At 44.3% G+C, this 22,377-nt stretch overlaps 1 protein-coding gene across 3 annotated transcripts in view; it reads left to right on the top strand.

The window, feature by feature from the left end:
* The window catches only part of CHST13 (carbohydrate sulfotransferase 13), a 67,563-nt gene that overhangs the window by 40,784 nt on the left and 4,402 nt on the right, over positions 1–22,377 (top strand). For 2 of the 3 annotated variants that reach the window (XM_029601338.1, XM_029601340.1), the window contains exon 2: positions 13,278–13,360. In XM_029601338.1, the coding sequence (XP_029457198.1) occupies positions 13,278–13,360 (83 nt within the window). Of the gene's footprint in view, positions 1–13,277; positions 13,361–15,826; positions 15,920–22,377 lie in introns of those variants that run through there. The other variant, XM_029601339.1, reaches the window with a different exon arrangement.

Below are 22,377 nucleotides of genomic sequence, written 5' to 3' on the forward strand. Positions count from 1 at the left end.
GCTATTCCCTAAGTAGACTTGATTAATAGCAGTTAATGGACTTCTCCTCCAAGAACTTATCCAAACCTTTTTTGAACCCAGCTACACTAACTGCGCACACACAGAGACCCGCCCACACCTGCTCTATCAAGGGCATAACTTGTGTGGGTGAACTTACAAAATCAAAAAGTACACGCGTAAGTTTGAACTCGCCCCTCTCCCCTGGGAACACCACGTAAAGGTTACGTGTGTAATTTTACATGAACCGAGCTCCCGGGCTATTTTAGTACAGCGAGTCTACTTTGATAATGAAGCCTGAAATGTATTTAGACCAACAAAAAGATATTGCTTTATAATATTTTATTGTTTTGTTAACCTTTATTTCCATGCATTAAAATGGACTAACATGGCAGCCACACACCCTGCTGCTATATGGGCATAATGCAGTACTTCTACCTGGTGCAGAATTGAATGCAATGGCTCGCCAGCTCTCCCTGTGCCTGGTTCTGCAGCCTCTGAACTGTTCTAATGCAGGGAGCCTCTTGCCAGCACCTATGTCCTCCTCCCCCTGGCTCTGACTGCCCATTTTGATCAGTGGTGGAACTGAAACTCGCCGTGCCTTATGTTACTCGCCCCTCACATCTGCTGCTGCCTTCCAGATATTTGCTTCTGCTTCTCCTTTTCAGCTTTTTGGTGTCGGCGTACAGAGGGAACGAAAATCTCTCTGTACAGGTTTGCCCCATGCAGGCTCGATCAGTTAGCAGGCTACGGGCCTTGCTTTACTGCGGTATGGGCTGCTCCTCCGACCACACTACGGTTTCACTATTTCGTGCTTTAAAGTCCATTTACAAAAGTTTGTTCCAGCAGCACGTTGGGCGCTGTGCCAGATTTATTGCTGCGAAAGATCGTCTTTTTCCTTGTCTCCTGCACGTTTAAGGCAGATTAATGGAACGTCTGGGTGTGAACCATTAGTGGCAGCCCAAGAAGATGCGCAGCTTGTTCATGCGATCAAGCTCCACTGTGGTGACCCGACTGGAAAAATGTAATCTAGGAACTAGCCAGCACTGAGTAAGTCATTCTGCATATACATAGGATCATAGTAACTAATGACTAATAGAGCCCATCCAGTCTCCTCAGCAAGGAATTTAGGGTTGTTAAATGCTGCTTCGTGCAGGTTTCCCCTGTGCTTCATCATTACCACCTTCTTGCCACTCGGGATCTTTTTGTCTTTGTCCTATGCCTTTCAGAATTCTGTTACCAGTTTTGTTTCAATCATCTCCTCTGGCAAGGCATGCAGTGCATCCACCATCCTTTCTGTTCCCGAGTCTACACCCCCCCCCCCCCCCCAACCCCCCTTGGTTTTACAGGCTTCATTCTGCTGGAAAACGTTTGATTTTGGTGAATTTACACCTTTCAGGTATTCAAATTTCTGTCCTATCTCCCCATCTCTCTTCCCATGTGGCTTTTGGTGCAGACCCCTTATCGTTTTGGTTGCCTTTCTCTGTCCATTTCAGGATACGGCCTGAGGCCTCCCCAGTGAGCTGTGCAGAGGGATTATTACCAGCTCTTGTGTTTTGTTTTGTTTTTTCTGCTGGTTATGCCTCTCCCTATGCATCCCTCTGGCTCTGGCCACTGCCTTATTACATTGTCTTGCTACCTTATTCAACATAACATTTACAATATCAGTTTTGAAGAATAGCATGTTCTGATCTGGTATTTCTTTTTCTCTGGACTGAAAGGAAATCCTACAGCTTCTTCAAATCCACTTGGAAGATTATTAGTTTTAGCTAGGCCAGGGCAGTAGATCTGCAGTCTTGTTCCATGAGGTCCACCACCACACTTGGCTTTCAATGGAACTTCTGTTTGTTTGGGGTTTTTGTTTTTTTTAACAGTGTATTCATTTCTACAATTGTATTTGCAGAGCCAAAACACAAGTCTTATTTTGGCTATGTCTAGTACAAAGCATTAATAGTACATTAGAAACTGCACAAATATAGGTTCTTCCCACAAAATGTAATTTTGCTCATGAATAATACAATAAAATGCTCCAAAAAGAGAAAATGCATTTACGTGTTTGATTTTGTTTATACATTTGGCTTTCATTATGGACTTTTAACTTTTCATGTGAGACCTGTTACCTATTAACCACTCGTTTTTTGCATCTGAAGAGAAATAAAAAGGTTGACAGTGGTGCATGTGTGTAATCTGCCTTGGACCTCAGACGAAGCCCTCATCCCAGCACATTTTGCAGTGTTATATCCAGTCATGGTGGGCACTGCCTTGGAGGGGAGGGGGACCAGGCACACATCTGGATGATGACTGCATCCAGTTCAACTAGTTCTATATAATCCTGTCTTGAATCTGATGTGTAATATTTTTTCAAGACCAATACACAGCAAGGAACACCCAAAATGGGTTCAAATGATTCCTCCTTTTGTAAGGCCGCTCTTTTGGATTAGAGGTCACTTTTGCAAACATGGAACAGGGAAGAAATGTCTGAACTGCCAGCCGTGCTATTGAACTGCAATGTACAGGGGATTGAGGTCATCCCTTTCGTTCCTGGCCTTTTCTCTTCCTTAGAGAAGCTGACAGATTAAACTGGTAGATTGCTTTTGCAGACAGACTTAGAGGTTGGAAAGAATCTTTCCCCCTCTGTATTTTTGGGTAGTTGCCAGCCCCAGTGTTGGTTTGCGTACAGTTGCACTGCATGCTGCCTCCTGGTTCATTCTTCATCACATGGGACCACTTTCCATTTGGTTTGGCTCTGCATGACCAAGCACTTTGGAAACACCAGACATAAGAGGGGAATCGCAGACATTCTCAGTCAATTACAGCACTGCTGTCCCTGGGATGCCAGTAGGGCTCATCACAGCTGGCTGTGGTGACAGATGGAACACCTTGAGACATTGGGGGAGTTGGCATATTGTCTCCGGGCTGAAGACAGAATTGTGAGTCAGAATCCTTAAGACCTTGGGATTCGTAAGTTCGAGCTCCAGCTGTGGAACACAGTGACATGTAATACTAAGAATGAATAGGCACATTTTCCAATGGCAAGGGACTTCTAATGTGGTTTTGAAACTGTCAAAAATATTTCAGCATTCTAAAGCAAATGTAGATATTAAGGCATATGGAAGCAGGGTTGTGTCTGTGTTACCTAAATCAAGAATTACTGTAGTGTCCAAAATCCACAGGGACTTGCTTCTTCCATTTTTCCTATTCACCTTCCATAAACTGATAGACTTGTAAGTTAATAAGTACCCTCCAGGGAATCACTTCCAGTATGTCCTAGTAGCTGACTGGCTCTTGACTTTTCTGAGGCAGAGACTAAGAGGATTTCTTTATTCCAAAGGCCATTTGCAGCTACGTAACAAAATAAAACAGAGAAAAGAAGAGTGCATTAATAACGTTTCTTGCGCTTCACTCAGAGCCACATCATAAACCTTGACTTGATGGCATGATCCATGTAAATCATACTGATGACTGGAGTCACCTTGGAGATAGAGCATGTCTGTCCGTGTGAATCAGAACTAAAGGATGATGTTTTCTGGATATCTCCCTGACATGTTTCTGACCTTATCTGCACTGAACAAATATTCTGTTTTGGGTTGTTAGTCAAGTTTATGCTTGGTTATTAGCCAAGCTAAAACTATTATTATTTGAAATGTTTACCTTATGCTAGAGTCTTTTTTTTTTTTGACTGCTCAAGTGATTTTATTCAAGACTAAAATTGTTTCTCATTTTAAGACTTGTGTATGTTAAATGCAAATGGTTATTGTTTGGATATATTTTCTTAGGCTAAAACATAGCATTGTTAGTATTTTTCCTAATGCTTGCAACAAGTGTAACATTTACAAGGATATTTCATTTCTGCAATCTGTTAACAACCTTCTGGTTCATACTTGGATGAATCTTAGTTCATGTCCAGTATTTGTTTAGCTTTTTGTCATTTAGGGGTTAATTTTCAAAGGAGTTACGCTTGTAAATATAATATACTATCATAGCAATTTTCATATGTAAAACCCAGTTTTAAGCACGTAAATCCTTTTGAAAATTATCCTCTCTATATGTTGTCCAGATTTCCCATCTTGTAATTAAAGCACAGTATTAAATTATGCCCTTGTTTCCAAGGAGCTATCTAGTGCCCTGTACCTTGTTAGAAGACTTCTTGTTCACCTTCCTGATCCTAGCTAAGTTGCATTAGCTGAAGGATTTTACATGCAAGAACAGGAAGTAATTCCCTGTCTCTGCTGGCCTGTCAGGACCAGTCTTGAACTGCTGGCCCTGGAAGCTGCAGGCTGAAGCCCTCCAGGGAGAGCCATGCTGGCTGTGAAGAGCTCGGGAAGCAGTATTATTTCTGTCCTCCAAGTATTAGGGGGAGGGACACACCTAGTGCCATCTCAGGTGCCCAAAAAGGAGACCCACCCTTGATAGCACACCTTTTTTAAACTCCTTGCCAGCAGAGAATCTCTGCTGGCACAACGAATCCCCAGTTCACCGGGCTGAGTCTGTAAGGGCTGCTCTGAATCAAGTTGAGCTGTGTTGGATCTCAGTCTTTACTTGCCTGGTAAGGAAGCTCTCTTGAATACTTTATTCTCTTGCATATTATGAGACAGGCCCCCACGTTATGTCTGAAACATGTTTCTTTAATTAAAACTGTTTGTGAACTGTGCCTGTTGTGTCTATGTCCTGATCAGATCCCGACAGACTGTGCCTGCCCCAGACCTAAAGAACCAATAGCTTAAGAACCTCAAGAATCTACCATAGCTTTGCTTTACTCTGGCTGCAAAAACAGCTAAAAAGTATCACTGCAATTTTTTGTTTGATTTGTATACATACAGGCTAAAAGACTTACTCCTACCTGAGCAGAGAGGGAAGAGTATAGTTAGCAAGTGCTCAGTTGAACTAGGTGTTTGTTCTTTGATTTTATTTTGTTAACATAAGAACATAAGAAATTGCCATGCTGGGTCAGACCAAGGGTCCATCAAGCCCAGCATCCTGTTTCCAACAAAGGCCAAACCAGGCCACAAGAACCTGGCAATTACCCAAATACTAAGAAGATCCCATGCTACTGATGCAATTAATAGCAGTGGCTATTCCCTAAGTAAACTTGATTAATGGCAGTTAATGGACTTCTTCTCCAAGAACTTATCCAAATCTTTTTTGAACCCAGCTACACTAACTGCACTAACCACATCCTCTGGCAACAAATTCCAGAGCTTTATTGTGTGTTGAGTGAAAAAGAATTTTCTCCGATTAGTCTTAAATGTGCTACTGCTAACTTCATGGAATACCCCCTAGTCCTTCTATTATTCGAAAGTGTAAATAACCGATTCATGTCTACTCGTTCAAGACCTCTCATGATCTTAAAGACCTCTAACATATCCCCCCTCAGCCGTCTCTTCTCCAAGCTGAATAGCCCTAACCTCTTCAGCCTTTCCTCATAGGGGAGCTGTTCCATCCCCTTTATCATTTTGGTTGCCCTTCTCTGTACCTTCTCTTTTTTGAGATGCGGCGATCAGAATTGTACACAGAATTCAAGGTGTATTCTCACCATGGAGCGCCAGGAGCGATATAGAGACATTATGACATTTTCCGTTTTATTAACCATTCCCTTCCTAATAATTCCTAACATTCTGTTTGCTTTTTTGACTGCTGCAGCATACTGAGCCGACGATTTTAAAGTAATATCCACTATGATGCCTAGATCTTTTTTTTCCTGGGTAGTAGCTCCTAATATGGAACCTAACATCGTGTAACTACAGCAAGGGTTATTTTTCCCTATATGCATCACCTTGCACTTGTCCACATTAAATTTCATCTGCCATTTGAATGCCCAATCTTCCAGTCTTGCAAGGTCCTCCTGTAATGTATCACAATCCGCTTGTGATTTAACTACTCTGAATAAGTTTGTATCATCCGCAAATTTGATAATCTCGCTCGTCGTATTCCTTTCCAGATCATATATATATATAGAAAAGCACCAGTCCAAGAACATATCCCTGAGGCACTCCACTGTTTACCCTTTTCCACTGAGAAAATTGACCATTTAATCCTACTCTTTGTTTCCTGTCTTTTAACCAGTTTGTAATTCACGAAAGGACATCACCTCCTATCCCATGACTTTTTAGTTTTCTTAGAAGCCTCTCATGAGGGACTTTGTCAAACGCCTTCTGAAAATCCAAATACACTACAGCTACCGGTTCACCTTTATCCACATGTTTATTAACCCTTTCAAAAAATGAAGCAGATTTGTTAGGCAAGACTTCCCTTGGGTAAATACATGTTGACTGTGTTCCATTAAACCATCTCTTTCTATATGCTCTACAATTTTGATCTTGAGTATAGTTTCCACTATTTTTCCTGGCACTGAAGTCAGGCTCACTGGTCTATAATTACCCGGATCACCCCTGGGGTTACATTGGCCACCCTCCAGTCTTCAGGTACAATGGATGATTTTAATAATAGGTTACAAATTTTAACTAATAGATCAGAAATTTCATTTTTTAGTTCCTTCAGTACCCTAGGATGCATACCATTCGGTCCAGGTGATTTGCTACTCTTTAGTTTGTCAATCTGGCCTACTACATCTTCCAGGGTCACAGTGATTTTGTTCAGTTCGTCTGACTCATCACCCCTGAAAACCATCTCCGGAACTGGTATTAACTGCAGTTTATGTGAGTCCTGTCACAGCTGCAATTCTGTACGTAAATGTGGATCACACCCTGCAGTTCATTTGCTTGTTAATCCTGTGTTCCTCCAGTTCCAGCTGTAAAAGAAGGATTTTAAGAGAGGTGGCTGCTTTGAATTTAAAAGAAAGTATTTGCTCATTTGCGTAGTTTTGACAATGAAGAATCAACAACAACAGATTCCGTTACTGCTGCAGCAGGTTCAAAGCTAAATATGATGAGATAATCCAGTTATGGTAACATAAGTGTCAACAGCTAGAGGCTGCCCACACACACTATGAACAGAAGTGCCAGCAATTAGAGGCTGTAGTAAAAAGGAATTATCCAACTCCTAGTTCCTTGCCAGCAGAACTGTTTGGTGGAAGTAGGGGGTGCTATCGAAGAGTTTTGTACCAATGTGAGCAGCACTTGAAACTATATCCAGGATACTTTGATGAAGAAGTTAAGGGACTGTACTGCAGAGTAACTCTGCTCATAGTGTATGCCTTGAAATGAGCCACTAGCCTGATGGAATAAGAACTAAATATAACTTGGGATGCATTTCCCCAAGAATTTAAAAAAAAAAAAAAAGAAAAAAAGTTATCTGATCTGCATCAACAACAATGCAGAGAGAGGCCTAATATGACTTAGACAAGGGGCAGGTTCTGTCCTCTCTTATGTAGCTCGCTTCCGCCAATTACAAGCGGATATGGGATGGAGCGAGAAATCTTTGTGATGACAATTCTGTCTTGGCTTAAGGGAGGAAATAGAGGATGAACTGGCTTGAATAGAACTACCCATTTCTCTGAAAGATTTAATAAACACCAGATAGACACAAACATGGGTGAAAAACAAGAGAAGTGAGGAGGGGCTTTGGAATGGTCACCATCCCCTCTGCCAAGTTTTTTCCTATTGTCGATGAGAAAACACTCATGAGTCTATGCAGATATGCACTGCTCCTTCCTGGGAGCTGGGCTCAGGGGATGAGATGTGACCACCCCAACCCTGACCTCAATGCTGATGTCTGTGATGTGTAGGGGTCTTGGACACTTCATGGCTTGTCTCCACCGTGAAGTTGCCCCTTGAAACAGCATGCCACCCCAAATAGAGGGATAACTAGCTGTTGGTGACATGTGAGAAGAAATAACAGAATAGGAGAAAGATTAGAGAGGATTGCCTATGCAGTACAGTCCCAAGTGTCTAAAGCACGACAACTGGACCATGTCAGAATTTCTGGAACAGACTTGTTTAGCCTGCATTTCTGAGATGGGAGAAGTGGTGAGGTCTCTTGTCTCTAAGCTGGATGAACTGGACACAGTGGTAATGGCTGCAATATCTCAACTTGATGAGGCAGTCAAGTGCTTTCAAAAGGATTTTTGGGCATTATCCCAAGGGTTACAAAAAGGGTTGCATATGGATCCTGAAGGGGTAGGATGTAGTATGCCAATAGAAAGTCCCCCAGGGGCCTTTAATTTCCCACGGGAACTTTTGTCACAAGAAAGAAGAAAAGTCTTTTATAATTGTATTTTATGTTTAAGAAATTGTAATCCACTTCGCATAACATTAATATAGGCGGAAAACAAATATTTTAAATAAAACTCTTCAGGAGGAGAAATACGGTTTTAAATCGACCCCCAAAGGCATCAGATACAAGTTAGAAAAGAGAGCACAGAGAAAGAAGGCCCCAAGTATGGAATCTCTATGGGATTCTTCAGATCATTCGGAGCCAGGTGTGCCCGATGTTAACTGTGCCATAAGGTCAGCTGGGCCACCATTGAGACCATCAATAGCATTGGCATTGAGGAGTTATACTTAAAAACAAAAAACAGTTCTGATTACAACTGTTTTTAACTATCTGCCACTAATACCTTCCTTTTTCTTGTAGGAATTTTGATATGGTAAGAAGTCTGGTATTTTCTTAAGTCATTTAAGCCCAAAGAGGAGGTCCATGGGGTGCCTGGAGATCTCCATTAGGGAGAGGGAATACTGTCCTTGTAGGCTACTCATCATATTTTTGCTCTCTGCTGGACTCTAGTTTCTTCATATCCTCCTTCCAGTGCTGAGCCAAAACCTGGATATGGCCCTCCAACCAATGCCATGTCAAGATCTGATCAAGGCATAGACCTAACAAACACAAACAGAACATAAGAACTTGCCATTCTGGGTCAGACCAAGGGTCCATCAAGCCCAGCATCCTTTTTCCAAAAGAGGCCAAACCAGGCTACAAGAACCTGGTAGGTACCCAAAAACTAAGAAGATCCCATGCTACTGATGCCAGTAATAGCAGAGGCCATTCCCCAAGTCAACTTGATTAATAGCAGTTAATGGACTTCTCCTCCAAGAACTTATCCAAACCTTTTTTAAACCCAACTACACTAACTGCACTAACCGCATCCTCTGGCAACAAATTCCAGAGCTTAATTGTGTGTTGAGTGAAAAAGAATTTTCTCCGATTAGTCTTAAATGTGCTACTGCTAACTTCATGGAATGCCCCCTAGTCTTTCTATTATCTGAAAGTGTAAATAACCGAGTCACATCTACTCGTTCAAGACCTCTCATGATTTTAAAGACCTCTATCATATCCTCCCTCAGCCATCTCTTCTCCAAGCTGAACAGCCCTAACCTCTTCAGCCTTTCCTCATAGGGTTGTGCTGGCCTCCCTTTCCCAGTCAGGCAAAATGTTCCCAATGACCTCTTCTCCCTCCCAGGCCTAACCTTGTGACTCACCCAGTGCCTGAAGAAAGGCTGTGACCTGGCACAGGGATTACGCTAAGCTTGTACCGTGATACCAGCAGCTTCCAGCATTGAACACATAGCGGTATAATCTTTAACCTAACCGACTATATTCAAATAGACCCGGTTAGCTTTTAAAGTAATCTGGCTTCATATAGCTGGATATATTTATTTGAGGTTATTCCGCAGGATATTTATCCCACTGAATATCCCGGCTAATTTACCTGGCTAACTTTAGCTGAATAAGTTAGCTGATTTAGGATTTTTACAGATTGGCCTCATGTTTCTTAAGCAGCTCAGAGGGCCATTGACCAGAGATGGAAAAGCTGGAGACAAGACGTCCACCCTTGTGTGGGACTGCTTTGAGAACCGTCCTTCCTAGTTCCCACTCAGTGTCTTCTCTGTGGGGCTCACAGCTCAACTGCTGCAGATTTGTCTCTGCCACAACAGCTGTATTTCAGACTATTCCAATCAGACCATACCGGAGACAGAACACCTGCAATGCAAAATTTCAGCACAGCCATGGCATTTGTTTGGAACTTGTAGGAATGGGCTCTTATGTGCAATATTTACAACACTGTCCTTTGTCGTCAGTGAACCTTGGCTTTTTAAGTATACATTTTCTTATCTAAATGTGTAATTTTTTGAGGCGTGCAAGTGTGTTGGTCTCTATCCCGTCTCTCCCCTGTTCTCTGTTCCACACCTCGCACATCTCTTGCTCTAACAACCCCATCTCCTCCATCCATAACCCCCAATGCATCCTGTTAGGGAAACCTTTGAAAAAGTCTACAGCCCAAAATTGATCAAATGGTCCAAAGCAGGTGTTTGATTTTAGGCCTTAGCGAGTGTGTGCAAATTGCAAAATAGCTCATGGAGGAGAACATACCATGCTATTTAGCACTCACCTACTAAAGCCTCATGTGCATCTGACATTCCTTCATTTATTTGTACATGCTAAAATTAGCAAAGAATTGCAATCTAACATCTTGTCAGACTAAGTTAGCGTGCATGCTAGAACCTTCATGCATGGCCTGCTATTTCTTCTGCGTGCTAAGCTTCAGTGCATGGGCCCCTTTCACTGTGGGAGTCGTATATTTCTATGTAGACACATTCTGAGCGCCATGTTTTTCAAAAGCCATTTATCCTGTGTAAATGGGCACTTACCCACATAAATCGGCTGTGTAAAAATCACCCACCTTGTATGCAGGGTGCATTTTTAGCCATGAGCAAAGTTGATGGAGTCTCTTTTGCCCCGTATGTTTGTTTCACGTAAGTTGTAAGCTCTACCAAGCAGGGACTGTCTCTTATGTGCTTTTGTACAGCTCTGTGTACGTCTGTCGAGTAGCGCTATAGAAGTGTTAAGTAGGAGGAGGAGTGGGGTTAGGTTGGGGAAGGCAACAGCGCATGTAGTTTTTCAGGTGCTTGTTCCCTAGGTGCATTTCTCTGCAGGTGCTTGTTCCCTAGGCAGGTTTGAAAGAGAGAGAACCAATAGTTCAATCTGCTACAACCTTTCCGAGGGGGTCCAGGTTAGTCTGCAGTACCAAAGAAACCACTGAGGCTGATGGCACCTTTTATTGATGAACAGATTTATTGAGGCACAAGCTCTCGGATGCAAAAGGATTTTGTGCATGGACTGGGGAAAGGCCTTTGAAGTTGAGAATGGCCATTCTGATGGGTCTTGAACCCATGGGCTATTTCTTCTCTCAGCTTAAAGAAACTGCAGCTCTCACTCACTTGGAAAAGAAAGTTGCACTGTGAGTCGGAAGCCAACCCTGTGCAGCAGTAAACCAAGAGAAATGCATCAAGAGTTTTCCTAAGGCGGCCTTACCTAATAAAAGATTGACCTATAATTAACTTGGAACCTATAAATGGCCATCAGGTCCCTTGGTCCTCTTCTTCTTATGGTACGTAAGGGTCGCTGCCCTCCTTTTGGAGAACTGTAATTTTGCCACAGTTTTGAGGCACAGCCATCATTGGGCAGACTGAGAATGTTCCAGTGACTTCCTGACTTGATGCTAGTTTGCCAGTAAACCAGCTGCTTGGTTTCAGCAGTCTTGTGGCAGCAGCAGGAGTGGTCCTCAGGACAGGTTTGGGAAGCCCTGCTCTAAGATATACAGGTTTAGATCTTTGCGTCTATCCTCGTATGCCTCATAATGAAGACCATAGCCTATTTTAGTAGCCACCCTCTGGACCAACTCCAACCGGTTTATATCCTTTTGAAGGTGCGGTCTCCAGAATTGTACACACACGCATATAGACACGTGCAGACATGTGACACATGTATATTTGCATATTTTTCGTTTTACTCCTTAGAAACATTCATTCAGCTGGACTTCGGATCATCTCCATTTGGAGGAATTTTTTGTTTTTACTTCATAAAACTCTCCAGAAATAACTGGAAGTAGCAGAGTTCCACAATTATTATTATTAGTAGTAGACGTAGCACTTTTCCTTCCAAAGACATAAGTCCTTCTGAATTTCGAAGCATGGAATTTTTCCATTTTCAGAAATTCAGCTCTAGCTAAACCTTCAGCTATCCATATGTACTGGGACACAAGAAAATCAGAATTTTCAGATCAGCAATTTATGGTACAGGCAGAGAAATGTAGCAAGGTAATTATCTTCTTAACTCACGGAATTATCACCTTGTAGTCTTGAGTGTGCCCTGCACTGAACAGAAACGTCTGTTGCTTGCCAAAGGTTTTTATTTGATCTCCTACAATTGAGTAAATTTGGCAGTCTGTCTGATTTATAATATTGTTTAAAAAAAAAAAAGAAAGGAAAAGCAAATTTGCTATTGCCTTGTTGACTGTGGCCTGCAGAATGAACCATTCACTGAACAGCAGGTCACTTGAGGCTAAGTTCTGCAATTCTGACTGACCCATTATTGTGTGTAACATAGAACGTGACGGCAGTAAGGATCTCCAGACCCAGTCTGCCCAGTTTTGTCCCTGGTGCAACGTCACAGATTCCAGTCCATCTCTGGCTTTCTTCTCTGTGCTTATCCCGGGCTCTCTTGAATTCCATTACTGCTTTTGCTCCACTGCCTCCCCCGGAAGGCCATTCCCTAGGTCCTGTTTAGCACGTTACTCCTGATTCCACCTCCTTGGACCCGCACACTTCGAGCTCGTCTTTGTGGGTTGGGATTTGGATTTTTAGATTTAATTACTTGCCTTCCTAAATCCAAGATCAAGGCCAATTGCAGTCAGTAAGCCCTTGTCCCAGAGAGCTTACAATCTAAGTTTATACGCGGCGGGTAAAGTGGCTTGCTCAAAGTCAGGAGGAGCGTGGGAGGGAGAAGCAGTATTCGAACCCTGGCTTTCCTGGTTCTCAGTCCCCTGCCCTAACCACGAGAGAGAGAGAGAGAGAGTGAGCGAGCGAGAGAGAGTGTCTGTGTGTGGAGTGCAGTTAAAGAGGCAAGTTGCATTGGAGGGAGGATGAGATGTGATGGAGAGATGAATTCTAATGAGGACAACCTTGGGGGCTGCATTCGTTGAAGGAATTAGCCAGAAAATGTGAGCATGCAGATCTTGAAGTTGGAACTCGTGTTTAGTCGACCGGTCCAGAAAGTGAAGGCTGTGAGATATCTGGGAGTGGGAATTACACGGGTGCTGCGAGTAGTCAGTCCTCCGTGTTGGTCACCTCCAGGCTTAGCTTTCTCCCCTTAAAGGTGAAGTTCCCAGTGTGCCATGATGCATCTGCTCTTGCCTGGCCACAGTTAGTGATTGAACCTGAGCTGTCCTCTCTTTGTCCCTCCTGTGTTTTCTGTGCAGCAGACGACCCAGATAGCCATGTCCTGATTGGACTCCTCTGAGGCTACATTGCGGGGCAGAACTGAAAAATAATATACCGCACTAAAAGCTAAGAAACTGATGTTTTTGCTGTTTTCTTTCTTTTCAGTTGCAGAAGACAGAAGTTTGGGGAACATTTGGCATGGGAAATCCAGGCGGAGTCCACTGCAAGCTCTTTATGACAGCGAACAGGTAGGAATAAGAAAGCTGCAGCTCTCATAGCATGAAGCCTACTGGTCACTGCCATTCTGTGCCCCAAATGTATGACTGCACATATTTTACATTCAGTTTTGCCTGCTTCACTCTTCCCTATATCTCAAGCTTTCTTAGACCCCCTTTGTTGCCAGTTGCTCCGTTTACAGAACTTCGTGTCATCCCGCCTTCAACTCTGTCCATTTGGCCTTCAGCAGGTCTCTGGCCTTCCAGCCTGACTAATTCTCGGGCTGATACAGTAAAGTCCGTGGGAGAGCAGACGAACGCCCGCTCTCCCGGTGCTCGCACCGGCCCCTTGCCGGTGCGTGCGATTCTGTATTTCAAATTAGGTGGCGCGGTAGAAACGGGGAAAAGGAGGCGCTAGGGACACTAGTGCGTCCCTAGCGCCTCCTTTTTGACAGGAGCGGCGGCTGCCAGCGGGTTTGACAGCTGACGCTCAATTTTGCCGGCATCGGTTCTCGAGCCCGCTGACAGCCACGGGCTCGGAAACCGGACGCCGGCATAATTGAGCATCCGGTTTTCGGCCCGACAGCCGCAGGCCGAATTCAATTTTTTTTTTTTTTTTTTTTACTTTTTTTACTCTTCGGGGCCTCCAACTTAATATCGCCATGATATTAAGTCGGAGGGTGCACAGAAAAGCAGTTTTTACTGCTTTTCTGTGCACTTTCCCGGTGCCGGCAGAAACTAGCGCCTACCTTTGGATAGGCGCTAATTTCTTAAAGTAAAATGTGTGGCTTGGCTGCACATTTTACGTACAGTATCCCGCGCGCATACCTAATAGGGCCATCAACATGCATTTGCATGTTGATGGCCCGCGCGCATACTTAATAGCGCTCTCAACATGCATTTGCATGTTGAGGGTGCTATTAGGTGCCGCGGGTTGGACGCGCGTTTTCCTCCCCTTACTGAATAAGGGGTAAGGGAAAATGCGCGTCCAATAGCAGGCTGACAGTGTGCTCCGTCCTGAGCCATGGTGAGGAATCCCTGCTGTATGCTTCCTCTGCTGTAAAAGTAATTGTATACACCAATAGAGAAAGTTCTCCGATATATTAGCTTAAGTGACGCTGTATAAATACAACATTGTTAGGAGCGAAATAAGCAAAGTACTTGAGCATTTTTAAAGGGCACAATAAAATGGCTTTCTTTTTTTTTTTTTTAAAGCCAGCTGATGGACATGAGTTTCCCATTAGCTAGAAGGGAGGTAAACACAGGGGGGGTGAACTAACCTAAATGCATGACCCATGCCAATGCTATTGGAGGGAAGTCAGCCCTGGGTTTTCAAACATCCCACCATGCCCCGTCCCACCAACAGCGTCTATTTAAGCTAGGAGTCCAGAGGTACTAGCTCACACTTTCTCACATCCTTGTTAAGCGTGCACTAAATGACCAGACATTAAGAAGTATTGCAGCAGCTTTCCCAGAAACTGGGGTATTATTCCTTATAAAACTATTCAGAAAAGACAGGATTCCCCCCCCCCCCACACACACACACATACACCATAAAATTAGAAGCATCTAGTAAAATCAAATGATCAAAACACACATATGTGTTGTGGGTTCATAGACCCCAAACGAACCCACAACAATATGGTAACAGGAACATGGTGGTAAATAATGCAGACTTATCGCTGGAGGGGACCTTTCAGGGGTGCACTTTAATGGCCGACCCCATAAGCACCAGTTCTTCTCACTCTTCTCCTGCTCGTAGGGTGCAGGTGGGTGCTGACGACACTCATCTAGACATTCAGTATATGCCATTGCTTGGTTTCCTGTCTGGGGAATGCTAGTATTACAGATGGTGCGAATGAACAGAGCCTGGTGCAGCGTTTCTCAAATGCCGCCACCAGTGGAAATTTTTGTGGCCGCCGAAGATGAGTCAGCTAACCTTAACTGAGTGTTGTAGGGAATAATGTCAGTGCAGCCATCCAGCAAGAGGCAGTACTCCGATGCAACCGTCCGATCTGTTGTGAGAAGCCTTGGCTTAGTGCTTGGCTGCAGCCGCCAGCATTCTGACCCCAGGGAGGAATGGAAGGAAGAAGCCTGTGACCACGATGAGAGTGCACAGTCTGAACCAAACTTGTCCCCTGATTCTTTCTGTGACCTTGAACAAGTCCCTGTTTTTTTTCCCCAAATGGGTTTGTTGTGCACATACCTTGACAGGAAGGATCTTCGCTCATAAGCCAGGGTATGTGGGGCAATGATCTCTATTGCTAATGCTGTTCTTCATGCTTACGTTGTGCCACAAAGCTACCTCCTGGAGTTCATAGGGTGTAATATGTGTAGGAAACGCATCAAGGTGCGCTTGGAAATTTTTTTTTTTTAAATTGGGCCACTGGCGGCCCAACACATTTGAGTCTCTGTTTGTATTTTCTGCCACATTTTCTTGCTCCCTGATTGCATTATTTGATACTTGAGGATCTTCTCTCTCTCTCTCCACAAGATCCACGGAGTTGGCCGCTTGGTACTGACCCCTCGTTCAGCAATGCCGTTCCTGTATTTTTCTTCTTTACTGCAATGTCTAAGGGGGTAGAGGAGAAGGTGAGCGGGGTTAGCATTGAGCTTCTTATTGGTTGGAATGGGAGTGTCCCAAATCGTCACTTTATTCTCTAAAGTTCTCTCCGTGTGGTGATCCCAGGGCTTTTCTGGTACAGCGATGTGACAGGGTTTACACAATTTCCAGTGCGTGAGCCATGCCACCTTATTATGCCCTTTCTGTACAAAGGCCTTCTGACCTCAGCAGGTCACAGCCAGCAACAAGATGTGTAACCAGTCCCAGTTTTGCTTTACCAAGTCAGCCTGTCTGTTTTTTTTTTTTTACTGGGGGGGCAGTGGGGGGGGGGGGCTCTATGCTGGCTGTGAATCATCCTATCCATAGTTCACTGACTTAGCTATTCCCATCTCACGTTTCCACGTGGGGGTTTCTGAAGTAACTCATTGTACTCTCCCCTTCTTGTTTTCTGGTTTGATTCTTTAAAGAGATTTTTTTTTTCTCTTGTTTTTCAAATTCTGTTGCTTCTTTCTCCTTGTAGGCCCTGTGGATTCTCATTCATTCCATCTGTTTGCCAGAATGATTGCTCAAGTTTCAGAGGATGGTCATTCATATTCATACTTCAGCACATTTTGGGTCTGTTGATACCATAAGGTGTGCCTGCAGGCCTATGATGCTAACCCTGTATGTGCAACCCATTTCTGGAAGACCCGCACCACCTTCAGCTCAAGGGATGTAGCGCACGTGGTTCTTATAGATTACCTGGTGGGCAGGAGGAGTTTTCTTGTTCTTGCATCCAGTTTGTTTGGTTTTTTTTTTTTAAATAGGTGCCTAAGAACATAAAATTTGCCATACTGGGCCAGACCAAATGTCCATCAAGCCCAGTATCCTGTTTCTAACAGTGTCCCATCCCGATCACAAGTACCTGGCAGGATCCCAAAAGATTGACAGATTCCATGCTGCTTATCCCAGGGATCATCATTGGATTTCCCAAATTCCACCTTTAATAATGGTTTATGGAATTTTCTTCCAGGAACTTGTCTAAACCTGTTTGAAACCCAACCACACTAACAGCTTTCACCTCATCCTCCAGCAGTGAATTCCAGAGTTTAACTTTAGTTTGAGTAAAAAAATATTTTCTCCAATTTGTCTTAAATGTATCAAGTAGTAACTTAATTGAATGTCCTCTAGTCTTTGTATCTTTTGAAAAAGTAAACAATCAATTTGTGTTGACTCATTCCAGTCCACTCATTATTTTATAGACCTCTATCATATCTCCCCTCAGCCGTCTCTTCTTCAGACTGAAGAGTCCTAACCTCTTTAGCCTTTCCTCATTAGGGGAATTGCTCCATCCCTTTTTTCATTCTGGTCGCCCTTCTCTTTACCTTTTCTAATTCTGATATATCTTTATTTAGATGTGGTGACCATCTCTCCACATCTCAAACAAGTCCTTTTTTCTCCCCATGTCCGAGCACCATATCTGCTGCTCTCCATGTGACCAGGAATAAATCACTTTCTCTGCAAGTCCTTTCTGAGAATCGACCCAGGAGGTGGCTGCATATAATTATCCCGTTTGCATGAGAGGATTTATATACATAATTACTATTAGGGAAGCTAACCATGCTGACGGTGCACTCCCAGACACAATCTACATAGCTGGTTGTGTAATTAACAGCCCATATTAACTTCCCTGTTCTGAGAAGCTGTTTGTAATGCAACAAAAAGGAGTCTTATGTGGGGATAGTGAAGTGTTTGTTTTTGTTGGGTTTTTTTTTCTTTTTTTGAGAGACCCCAGTTTGTGACTCTGCCCTGGATGGTTTCCCAGATGTGCAGCTGGGCTGGAATTCAGTTTATAAGTAGCCACCGCAGGGCCACCTCATTGTTCTATGTGTGAGCTGCAGGTCACAATGGTGGAACCTTGTGGCTATGAGAGACTGAGGGATAGTTCTTCGCTGTGAAATAACAGACCCTCTCCCCGGGCTGTCTGCTGTATGCACTCAGACAGAATAAATAATACAGCATGGGCTGTTAGCATGCTAGCATGTCTCGTATGATAGCACAAGCAGCGGGTTAGGAGCGGGGGCCGGGTTTGTACAGACCCTGCTGAATAAGGGCATCGGTTACCACAGCAGGAGCTTTTGTCGGATGGGTCCCAATCTGGGTTGCATCACTGGATTCTCAAGTTGCTGGTAGAGGATTTGGAAAGAGAAGACAGTTGGCAGGAAAGGGAAAAATGAGGAAGGAAATAAAACAGCAAGAGAAAATTGAAAGAAAAATCTACATTAGTTGAAAAATGTATTTCAGTTATTCTGCAAGAGTAATATTACTGGCTGCGTTTCCTACTAAGGAGAAGTACCATTAACTGCCATGTTACAAATGTCGACCAATTAACTGGGTTTTTTAACTCTTGACACACTCCCTAAGCCTTTCCGATTTGCTTCTTGGAAAAGGCCTTCTTAGTGATGGTTAAGGTTAAAGCCAAGAAACTCCACTGACCTTTTGTAGACCACAAAGAAGCACAGAAAGCAAAGCTCTGCCACCTGCTGTCTCCAATGCCACTGCTAGGTGACCCCTGGCTCCCCAAGCAGTGGTAAATGGTGCCTTGCTCACTTTGGGTGGGGTGGGGTGTATGCTGCTCAGACTTCAGCACTTCACGGGCTGCGTCCAGAGGTTTGCATAGAAATGTGCACGGTGCTAGTGCCAGTAACGCACCAGGGGCGCCGAGACATGCCAAGCTGTCGGCCAGGCTGGTGAACCTGCTCTCATCTCTGCCTTCAGACAGAGACAGGAGGCAGTTTGCACCTCTGGCAGGTCTTTTTCAAACCAAGCCACACAAACAGCTTTCACCACATCCTCTGGCTGGTACTGTCTCAGATTTCAGCAGAAGGACCTGTCTTGGGGGAAAAGATAGAGGGATGAGTTCTTGTAGTTTGCCTGGAGACACATTTCATTTTATCCATCTGATGCTGCCTCAGTATATAAAAAAAAACCCGAAGCTTGCAATATCTCTGCAGAGGTGTCTGATATAAGAAAAAGATCTCCTTCCTGAACTGCTGTTAATGGGCTAGACAGGAGCTTTCACATATCTGGGCTTTCAGTTAGTAGCAGAGAAATCAGTAACTCTCCCCCCTTTTGTGTGTGTGCACATGACGGTGTGTTTGCGCGTTCATTGGAGAATGTGTAAGTCTGTGTCTGTTTTTCACTATCTACCGCAGACCCCGGGGGGGGGGGGGGGGGGGGGGGGTCTTGAGTGTGCTGGAGCTCAGGCTGGGCTCCTCTCTCCATGTCCTAGCACCACATCAGAGTGTGGGGGAGGGGCAGGAAATAACAGCCACCCTTGGAGTCTGAATATGTGTGAGACCCTTAGCAGTGTCTTTCTTTTTTTTTTTTTTTTTCTTATCCCAAAGGCATATTTATTTTTCTTCAGGATGGCTCCAGCTAGTACATTTGCACCAAGCTTAACTCTTAATCCTGGGGGGGGGGGGGGGATTCTTTTTATGGGAGTAAGCTCTCTCTTTTGGCCCTGACCATGGTGTACTGCTTCACAGTGTGTTTAAATAATGTAGATGCATCCCATAAGGTGAGAGGCTGTGATAAATCGGACAGGACCAGGCTCTGGGTGTTAAACGTTTACTGATTGGTAATCATAAGTTAAAGGCCATTTGTCAATAGTGTTGAAGTTACATCTTAACTGTTGGTACAAGTGCATCTCTATGTAGGTAGGTGTCCCTTTATTCAGGTTTCTGGGTAGAGACCTATGGTGATATTTACTGTGCAAAGCTCACCCAGTGGCTATCCGGCAATACTATTTGAGGGGTCCCCAACTTCACAGCAAAATGTCCTACCTTAGGTCATCTTCTCCTTGGACCCCCAGCCTGTTCTGGTCCCATAGTGTGGAGATCTGGTTAGGGTCTCCCCAGGGCCAGCGGAAGCACTAGGCAAAGCAGGGCTGGGCCTAGGGCGCCAAACCATTAGGGGGTGCAAGCACTGATGTACTGAGGGGTGGCCAATATGGAGGCCCATGCAGTTTCGGGTGGATCTCATGCCACTGGCGGCTGAGCAGGGAACTATTGCTGTGCTGGATGTACACAGCAGGAAGATTGGCGGGGCCATGGTGGAGCTCATCTCACCGCTGTCCAAAGAAAAAGGTCATGTCCAAACCTGCAGGTGCTCCTTCCTGCCTGCGTGGCCCCAGAAGAAAAACGTTGCCAGAGCCACGTGGGCAGGAAGGAGGAGGAGCATCAGTCGCATGCAGAAGAAAAGAAGCATTTATGGGCCGCCATGAATCCCACGTCGAGGCAGCCTGAGACGAGGAGGAGGCCTGGTAGCAGGTCCGCCATGGATCCCACATCGTGGGCGACCTGAGAAGATCCAGGCCAGCGCAGAGCCCGTTCCATGGCAACCTGCGAAGAGGAGACCCAGAGGCAAGAGAGAGGCTGAGGGTCTGTAAGAGTGTGTGTGTGTGTGTGAGAGTGAGTTGAGAGATTGTGTTTTGGAGTAAGGACCTGAATGTTTGGATAGACAGCATGTGAGAGCCTCTGTGTGTGTGAGAGAGACAGCATGTGACAGTGAGAGCCTGTGCTTGAGTAAGACAGCATGTGGGAGTGAGAGAGCCTGTGTGTGTGAGAGTGAGACAGCATGTACAAAAGAGTGTGTGTAAGTATGTGTGAGAATGAGAGCTGTGAATGCATGAGATGGCATGTGAGTGTGACAGCCTGTGTGTGAATGTGTGAGAGAGCGCGTGAGAGAGCTGGGAGTGAGTGAGACAGCTTGTGAGTGAGAGCCTGTGTGTGTGTGTATGTGTGAGAGACAGCATGTGAGAATGAGAGCCTGAGTGTGTGTTTGAGGGAAGAAGACAGATGGAAAGAAAAGAAATAGAAAAAAAAGACCCTGTAAAAGGAATTAGCAAAAAACCAAGAAAGGGAAGGTGGAAAAAAAAAGCCTGTGACCAACCGAATAGAAAACTAAGATCAGACAGCAAAGGTAAAAGGAAAAAAAATAATTTTTAGTGATTGTCATATGTTATCTTTGGGAATATGCAAGAGTAGCACTTTCTCTCTGCCGATCTCGCAGTGTTCGAGATTAGCATGAAGGAACTGGAAGCCCGCAAATTTTTAATACTGCAGGGCCTGCACAGAGGAGACAGCAGAACGGGCTTCAGTGCCAGTAGCAGCGATTCGTGCCTCCCCAATAGCCATGTATCAGCAGTGACAGCGGCAGCAGAGGAACGAGAGAGGCTCCAAGGTTGCTGGCAAAAGAAAGAATGGGGGGGGGGGGTCTGCCTTTAGTGTGTGCATGTGTATGAATGTGAGCCTGCCTGGGGGTATATGTGTGTGAATGCATGGGTGTCTGCCTGTGCATGAGAATGAATGGGAGTCTGCCTGGGGGTCTGTGTGTGTGAGAATGGGAGCCTGCCTGCCTGTGTGTGTGTTTGTGTGAGAATGACTGGGAGCTTGCCTGGGGGTGTGAGAGAGCTAGTGAGAGTGCGAGTGTGTGGGTGTATAAGAGAATCCAGGGGAGTAAGAGCTTGCTTGGTGGTGGGGGGGGGGGGGGGGGGGGGGGGGGGGGGGGAGAGGGTCTTAGAGTCTGAGAGTGTATGTGTGTGTGAGAGAGAATGGACATGTGAGTATGTGTGAGAGAGAGGATAAAGTTTGCGCACTCTCCTAACCTAATCCTTGACAATCTCAGGGTGACTAGAAATCAGGAGTTCCCAGGTATGGACAGCAGGGGCTTGTTTTAATCCTTATTAGTTTGAATTATTGGATGTTATTTGATATGTGTGCTGTTTTGAAATATTTTATTGGTGTTTGGGAAATTTAAAAAAAATTTATATGATTTTAATTAATAGAAATTATTCTATTTATCAGTGGTTTTAAAATATTATTTTATTAGTATGGTTTTACTATTATAACTGATGCTTTATGTTTCTTGATTTTATTTGTTTTATGAGGAATGGAAGTTCTATTTTTCCATTGTTAAACACAGAGTCTGGCTTCATGGGGTTTCCATTTCAGTTTTTGTCTGTATATTGCTGATTCTAATTTGTGATCCTTTATTCTGTATTTGGTGAGGATCTGTCTCTGCTCTGTACGTGTAACCAAGGTAAGAGATTCTGCTAGCGTGTACTGTCTGTGTAGGGATCTATAGCAATTGGGTTTGTATTGTTTCTCCGGTAGGTGATGTATTGGTATTCTGGGACCCAGTGTAATATTTACCTGTGCTTTTTCACAGGGAGGGTTTTTGTTGTTTGAGTCCTTTGTGTTATAACTGTTATTTTATGATAGGTTTGCTGTATAGATTTTGAGTATCTTTTTTGCAATATTCGTATGAGTTCACAACATGTCAGGCTTACAGGACTTTGGTCCTCTGGTGAGAGCCCTTTCGCCCCAAAAGGGAATTGGGCGAAAAACTCTCTCTCTCAAAAAAAACTTAGAAGGAGAAGGACCCTTCTAGCAGGGAGTGCACAATGAGACGTCACTTCTAACTGGGTGAAGCTGTGAGGTCTCAC

Source organism: Rhinatrema bivittatum, chromosome 4 (assembly GCF_901001135.1).
Source record: "Rhinatrema bivittatum chromosome 4, aRhiBiv1.1, whole genome shotgun sequence".
In the NCBI taxonomy this organism is placed as follows: domain Eukaryota; kingdom Metazoa; phylum Chordata; class Amphibia; order Gymnophiona; family Rhinatrematidae; genus Rhinatrema; species Rhinatrema bivittatum.